We start from the raw sequence: 8,165 nt of genomic DNA on the forward strand, positions 1-8,165 counted from the left end.
TAAAAGTTTCTGAAATTTTATTTTGATATGATGTAAAACAGATAAAACTATCCAGTTTTTACTACTAATACATTTTATTTTTTTCATAGCAACAGATAGAGCGGCAGTTAAGATGCTTGGCATTTCAAAACCCTGGACCACAGGTTGCAGACTTTAATCCTGAAACACGACAGCAGAAAAAGAAAGCTCGGATGTCAAAGATGAATGAGTATTTTTCTATAAATTACAAGTAAGATAATAATTTGTTACATTTTATTAGCGGGATAATAAAATGCATGAGTTCTCCTCGACAAAGCAAAGTAATTAAAGGTTGTCTCTTGTTTATGATTTAAAAATACATTTTCTTTATCTTATGATCTCACTTACATATGGAATCTAATGAACACCATAAACTGAGGAACAAAACACACAGAGGCAGGGTCACAGGGAACAGATGGACAGCTGTCAAAGGGAAGGGGGAAGAGAAGACGGGGTCAAAGAAGGTGAAGGGATTAGCCAAGTTATAGGTACATAGCACATAGATACAGACAACAGGGTAGCAATTCCCAGAGGGAAAGGTGGAGGGAGGTCGGGGGGGGGGCAAAAGGGTGAAACAGGGTGGAAAGAGACTTTGCATGGGGTATGGGGTGCATGATGGTGGGGGATAGAGCGTGTTATATTGAGTGGAACCCTTGAAACCATGTCAACACAATAAATTAAAAATAAAAATGAAAAAAATAAAATAAAATAAAAATATGTTTTCTAAAGTACAATATCACCTCATGTGTCTGGAAGTTATCACCTTTAAGAAATAGACTATAATTCCAAATTAGAAATCAATTTTTACAAAAGACTTCAGAAGCCCTTGTTTTAGAGCCGAGTTCAGGAACCTATGGCTCGTGAGCCAGACGTGGCTCTTTTGATGGCTGCATCTGGCTTACAGACAAATCTTTAATAAAAAAAATAATAATGTTTAAAATATAAAACATTCTCATGTATTACAATCCATTCATTTCCTACCGCTCATGTTCATGGTTGCGGGTGGCTAGAGTCAATCACAGCTGTCCTCTGGGACAACACCAAATTTTTATTGGATAATGGATAACGTACATGGGTCATTGTGAGGTCAGGAAGTAAACTTCCCTCCTTTTAATCAAGTAGTCAGCTAGCTAATTGAAGAAACCCTTATGACGAAGAAGATGGCTAAAAGAAAAAAGATGAGGAGTATCATACTTTTTAGCTGGAATGGACAGAGGAATTTGCCTTTGTGGAGAGAGCAGGTTCTACAGTGTGTCTAATATGCAATGATAAAATTGCATCGATGAAACAGTCAAATATAAAGCTGCACTTCGACGCACGCCATACTACATTTGTGTCGAAATATCCAGCGGGGGACAGCAGGAAGAAAGCATGTCAAGAGCTACTGTGCAGAGTGCAAGCTAGTCAGCAGCAACTCCATGTTTGGACCCAACAAGGTGACTAGAATTCAGCTAGCTTTGCTGGTGCTTTAGCAATTGTGAGAAACGGAAAGCCATTCACAGATGGGGAGTATGCCAAAACATTCATGCTTGATGTTACCAATGAACTTTTTGACAACTTTTCGGATAAAGACAAGATAATCAAATGAAAAAAGACATGCCTCTGTTGGCAAGAACTGCACGGTCGTACCATCATGATGGCAAATCAAATTGAGGCAACACAAGTGAAGGACATAAATGCAACATCATTCTTTTCTCTCACTTTGGATGAGTCAACAGACGTAAGCCATTTATTCCAGTTCAGCGTGATTGCACGGTATGCTGTCAGTGACACACTACGTGAGGAAAGTCTTGCTGTTTTGCCTATGAAAGAGACAACAAGAGGGGAGGATTTATTCAAGTCTTTCACTGAGTTCACTAAAGAAAATATCTACTAATGGATAAACTTACTTCGGTGTGTACTGATGATGCTCCGTGCATGGTGGGGAAAAACAGAGGATTCGTAGCACTTCTTCATGAACATGAAAAGAGACCCATCCTAAGTTTTCCCTGCATCCTATATCAGGAGCACTTTGTGCTCAGATGTGTGGCGAGCAGGTTGGTGAGGTGATGTCGCTGGTCATTCGGGTGGTCAACTTTATTGTTGCCTGAGCTTTAAATGATCGCCAGTTTAAAGCACTGCTGGATGAAGTTGGGAATAATTATCCTGGCCTGCTTCTGCACAGCAATGGGCGTTGGTTGTCAAGAGGAAAGGTGCTCAGCCGTTTTGTGGATTGTCTGAGCGAAATCCGGACTATTCTTGAAATGGAAAAGTCGAGCATCCTGAGTTAGCTAACACTGAGTGGATCCTGAAGTTCTACTATCCCGTGGACATGACTGAACATCTGAACCAGCTCAATGTGAAAATGCAAGGCATTGGAAATACAGTCTTATCCCTTCAACAAGCAGTGTTTGCATTTGAAAACAAGCTGGAACTCTTCATTGAAACAGGTCGTTTCTTACACTTTGAAAAACTGGGAGAGTTTAAAGATGCATGCACAGCAAGTGACCCTGCTCAATACTTTGATCTCCAGCAGCTAGTGGGCTTCACATCTAATCTCCTGCAGTCATTGAAAGCGCACTTTGGAGAATTTCGTGAGTGCACTTGTCTTTTTTTTTTTTTTTTTCATTTTTCTGAAGCTGGAAACAGGGGGAGACAGTCAGACAGACTCCCGCATGCGCCCGACCGGGATCCACCCGGCACACCCACCAGAGGCGGTGCTCTGCCCCCCAGGGGGCGATGCTCTGCCCATCCTGGGCGTCGCCATATTGCGACCAGAGCCACTCTAGCGCCTGAGGCAGAGGCCACAGAGCCATGCCCAGCGCCCGGGCCATCTTTGCTCCAATGGAGCCTTGGCTGCGGGAGGGGAAGAGAGAGACAGAGAGGAAAGCGCGGCGGAGGGGTGGAGAAGCAAATGGGCGCTTCTCCTATGTGCCCTGGCCGGGAATCGAACCCGGGTCCTCCGCACGCTAGGCCGACGCTCTACCGCTGAGCCAACCGGCCAGGGCTGCACTTGTCTTTTTAATTTCATCACCCATTCACACGAGTGAACAGTGGACAGCGCCAACCCGAGTTACATCCCCAGTGTCTCCACCAGAGATTTTGAGCTATAAGCTGCTGACCTGAAGGCCTCAGACATGTGGGTGAATAAGTTCAAGTCACTGAATGAAGATTTGGAAGGACTTGCAGGACAGCAAGCAGAGTTGGTGAGTAAACACAAGTGGAGAGAAATGAAAAAAATTCAACCTGCAGACCAGCTGATCGTCAAAACTTGGAACGCGCTTCCTGTCACATACCACACACTGCAGCGTGAGTATTGCTGTACTGACAATATTTGGCTCTACGTATGTATGTGAGCAGTCTTTCTCATATCTAAAGAATGTTAAGACCAATCTATGATCATGTTTAACGGATGGAAGTCTCAACACCTGCATGAAGCTTAACCTCACCATGCATCAACCAGACTACAAAGCCATCAGCAAAACTGTGCAGCACCAGAAGTTGCATTAGTGGTAAGTAGTACTTTATTCATCATTGGTTAACAACAGCATAACAGTGTTATTAAAAGGATTCATAGACTTATTGTACTTTAAAAGTGTTGGTCTTACATAAAATGCACACATTTACTTGTATTTAGTGTTAAATATACTGTATGGCTCTCACGGAATTACATTTTAAAATATATGGTGTTCATGACTATCTCAGCCAAAAAGGTTCCCGACCCCTGGATTAGAGTAACAACTTTAGTAGAAAAGATGATTAAAAGATAAAAGATACATCTTTTTAGAGAGAGAGGAAGGAAGAAAAAGAAACATTGAGCCTGACCAGGCGGTGGCACAGTGGATAGAGCGTCGGACTGTGATGTGGAGGACCGAGGTTCAAGACCCCGAGGTCGCCAGCTTGAGCGTGGGCTCATCTGGTTTGAGCAAAGCTCACCAGCTTGGACCCAAGGTTGCTGACTTCAGCAAGGGGTTACTTGGTCTGCTGTAGCCCCATGGTCAAGGCACATATGAGAAAGCAATCAATGAACAACTAGGGTGTCGCAATGAAAAATAATTGATGCTTCTCATCTCTCTCCGTTCCTGTCTGTCTTTCCTATCTATCCCTCTCTCTGACTCTCTCTCTGTCTCTGTAAAAAAAAAAAAAAGAATTAAAAAATATAAGAAAGATTGATTTGTTTTTCCATTTATTTATGTATTCATTGTTGCTTTTTATATGTGCCCTGACCAAGGATCAAACCTGCAACCTTGGCATATTGGGACAATGCTCTAATCAGCTGAGCTACCTGGCCAGGGCCAGAGAGATGTATCATTTGAAGGAGAAGTAATATAACTATGGGAATTGATTCAGGTATCATACGGGCACAAAGAATCATAAGTAAAATGATTGCTAATGCATCAGAAATAGAAACTAATAAAACCATAATGAAAAAGGTTGACACATTCTACTACATTAAAATTGAGAATTTATACTCATTAAAAGATATCCTTAAAATAATGACACAAATCACAAGACAGGAGAAGTTATTTATAATTTAAAAGGTTGATATCCAAGGCCCTGGCCGGTTGGCTCAGCGGTAGAGCATTGGCCTGGCGTGCAGGGGACCTGGGTTCAATTCCCGGCCAGGGCACATAGGAGAAGCGCCCATTTGCTTCTCCACCCCCCCCTCCTTCCTCTCTGTCTCTCTCTTCCCCTCCCGCAGCCGAGGCTCCATTGGAGCAAAGATGGCCCGGGCGCTGGGGATGGCTCCTTGGCCTCTGCCCCAGGCGCTAGAGTGGCTCTGGTCGCGACAGAGCGACGCCCCAGCGGGGCAGAGCATCACCCCCTGGTGGGCAGAGCGTCGCCCCTGGTGGGCGTGCCAGGTGGACCCCGGTCGGGCGCATGCGGGAGTCTGTCTGACTGTCTCTCCCCGTTTCCAGCTTCAGAAAGAAAAAAAGAAAAAAAAAAGGGTTGGTATTCAAAATATAGAGAGAATTCTACAAGTCAATGAAAATATAAATTTTCTCAGAAAAATGAACCAAGCAATGAACAGACATTTCATAGAGGAAAAGGCTAATAATACTGAACCCCATCAGTAACAAGTGAAGAAGTGCCCCACTTCCTAGACAGGCAAAGAATTTGGTCTGTTGATATCAATGTTGATGAAACTATGAGACATGAATTGAGTATAGCATGATACAACCACTCTGTAAAAACAGCTTGGCATTACCTATATAGCTTATAACCTAACATCTTTACTCCTGGAGATATGTCGTAAAAACTGTTACACATGTACAGTATGAGATGTTCAAGACATTTCATAGCATCACTGCAACAGCAAAGAAAATAAAGTAGTAATAATCCAAATGCCCATCCATAAGGGAAAAGATAAGTAACTTGTATATTCATTCAGTGGAATATATGAAGAAGTAAAAATATTTGGATATAGCTACACTATCAGAGGCAGAATAAAAAATAAAATTACAGAAGAAAATATGTAGTATGCTTGGGGATACATCCACATGTGTAATGACTAAAAGTAAAACAAGAAGGTGATGTTTATAATATCAAGGTGAAGTTCCTTGTGGGCAGAGGGATGCAATACATGGGGCACAGAGAGGACATCGAAGGTACAGTACTCTTTTATCATTATGCTGGGAGTGGCCACACAGTTTGTTTTATTTTGTTTTTATCTGTGCTTGTATGTTTTATATACTTTTGTATGTCTGATGGTTTAGAATTTTGCAAACGATACATTGATGGGCAAGAAACTATAAAATCTATCTTGATGCCTGAGTTAGGATGAGGCAGTGTTTGGGTTAAGAGGCAAAGGGAAAGGACAGAACCTGATCTCTTGTCTTTAGAGCCACCCGCCCTTCTCCCATCATTCCCATAATAGATTTTAAATTCAGTTGACACCTGAATTTCCTAGTGGGCTTGGGAGGGGTAGAAGAGCTTCCATTCCACAGAAGAAATGCTTCCTATGGAAATCCTCATTCTCTGCTAAAGTGTGATAATCAGGTAGCAAGTATATACATAACTCCGATCCTCAACTTTCCCTGCTTTACTAGGAGGGGGAAGAGGACAGAACAGCATCACCTAACTGAACAGGTAGAGAGGAGAGGTCATGCCTGCTTTGGGACCCAGGGTGCAGAAGATCATCATTTCACAGCCTTTTTTGACTTCTGGTAATGATGGATTCAGGCTGTAAAGAAGTACTTTTGTTATTCTAAGGCTTCAAGCAGTTTGGTTTTGAGAGGATGTTGGAATTCTTTGAAAACCATTTGTTTCCTGGATTTGTTGTAGAGGCTGACAGAGAAAGTGTTGGAACCTGAGGCAAGGTGTAGACTCTGATGTTCTCCTCTGGTACAGGAGGTTTTGCCTATGCTCAGAGCTTACAGTGGATCCCCCGTCTTAGTCACCTGTTTTCTTCCTCCTCACTGGGTGAAAACAGAATCAGAAAGGGAACAGAAGCAATAACAATTAGCTAAGAAACTGTTTCATTTATTTACTTTTTAAATGATGAGGAAATTTTAATGCCTGGCATTAAAAAATGTAATTGTATTCACTATAGGGCATTTTTTCTCAAGAAAGAAAAAAAGAATGTGATCTGCTAGGGAAAACTTGATCAAGAATGGTTATATACTGCTCACAAAATATATATACTGCTCACTGCTTCATATGAAGCGATAAAATATTCCCTAATTTTTGTGAGCAGTATATTTTAAAGGAAAAATTGGGACATTTGTAGAAGGGAGCTTTAACCAGCTATTCCTCATAATTTGCTTGGATGGAATATTACATTCTCCAGCATGCTGCAAAAGTAAAGTATTTTTTACCCTCAGTGACAATACTGACTGTACTTGTTCACATATTGACTAAATTTTCCAGGACATAACTGCCATATAATATTCTGAAATGTTGCTGGGTAATCTCAAAGGTGCTATTCTTCCAAATAAAATGATCATATTAATGTTTGCTGCATAATAATTTATCCTCAGTTTTGAGGAAAATTACACTTTCATGTTAGTGTCTTTTTTTTTCTTTGCAGAGTTATGAATAAGTATGACAAAATTGGCAGATTGATCTGTAACGATGCAGATCTGTGCGACTGCCTGGAGAAGAACTGCCTGGGCTGCTTCTACCCCTGCCCCAAGTGTAACTCCAACAAGTGTGGGCCTGAGTGCCGCTGCAGCCGCAAGTGGGTCTATGATGACATTGTCACCGAGTCCGGAGAGGTCATCAGCACGCTGCCTTTTCATGTTCCTGACTAGGAGCTGTTACATGTGAATTGATCTGTTTCTTCTTTATGTTTAAATCAACCCCTTTCTCTTGGTGAATTTCTAGGGCTTAGGGGAAAATATTGGAAAAACATACTTAAGAGCCTTATCCTCCAAAGCTGTAGAACAGTTTAGATTGGGCAGTCATTCTTCCTGTGTCTTCTCAGATCCTTTCCCTTGTAACCGAAGAGTGTGACAGTGGGTGGACCCCAGTTTCTCTTGTCAACACTCCCATCCCAGCTCTACTCTTCTCTCAAACTGAAAATCTTGTTTCTCTTTGCTGGTAGCTGAGAAAGTGTAATTTTGAGATTTTGAGAATTCTTTGGCTGAGAGGTTTTTTTTTAATTAAAATCATAAGTTGATAATATCTAGTTACCCTTAGGTCATACACAGATTTAGAATTTAGCAACAATTGCTATGTGGACTTAAAAAGAGACCCAGACCTTGTGACTTTGCATTATATATTTATAGTTTCATTTTTATTTATTTCAATAATATTAAAATTAAATTTGGTAATCTTTTTTATTAAAAATTTATATTTTATTTGTAAAATTGAGAAATTAGGACTTGTATATCCTAAAAGCCAGTGGTTTATATTTTTTTCATTTCAGCCTCAGTATTTCAGAATTTTTTTCAAAAGAAAACTTATTGTACAAAACTGTATTTGTTATCTGTTTGCTAATTAAATATATTACTATGCAGTTGAATAGAGATATGATTTTTTTTTTCAAATCTGATACATTTTAGGAGGTTTATAGAAAGTTGAACTCAGTCATCCTTAAATTTGTTGTTTTTAATTCCAACTACCTTAAGTTGGTGCTTTTCATACTTGTGTGTGGACCACCCTTAGAGAACCATTTCTTTTTTCTTTTTTTTGTAATGGAGACAGAGTCAGAAGAGGGACAGATA

The 8,165-nt window shown here is 40.8% G+C and overlaps 1 protein-coding gene across 1 annotated transcript in view; it reads left to right on the plus strand.

Annotated features, from left to right (window-relative positions):
- ARL14EPL (ADP ribosylation factor like GTPase 14 effector protein like) overlaps nt 1–7,812 on the plus strand; it is a 28,138-nt gene extending 20,326 nt beyond the window's left edge. Inside the window, exons 3-4 of the mRNA XM_066379916.1 lie at nt 90–229; nt 7,028–7,812. Of these exons, the coding sequence (XP_066236013.1) occupies nt 90–229; nt 7,028–7,250 (363 nt within the window). The 3' untranslated portion in view covers nt 7,251–7,812. The remainder of the gene's footprint in view (nt 1–89; nt 230–7,027) is intronic.
- Nucleotides 7,813–8,165: the final 353 nt, after the last annotated feature.

The sequence above is a fragment of the Saccopteryx leptura genome, chromosome 4, assembly GCF_036850995.1.
Source record: "Saccopteryx leptura isolate mSacLep1 chromosome 4, mSacLep1_pri_phased_curated, whole genome shotgun sequence".
Lineage (NCBI taxonomy): Eukaryota > Metazoa > Chordata > Mammalia > Chiroptera > Emballonuridae > Saccopteryx > Saccopteryx leptura.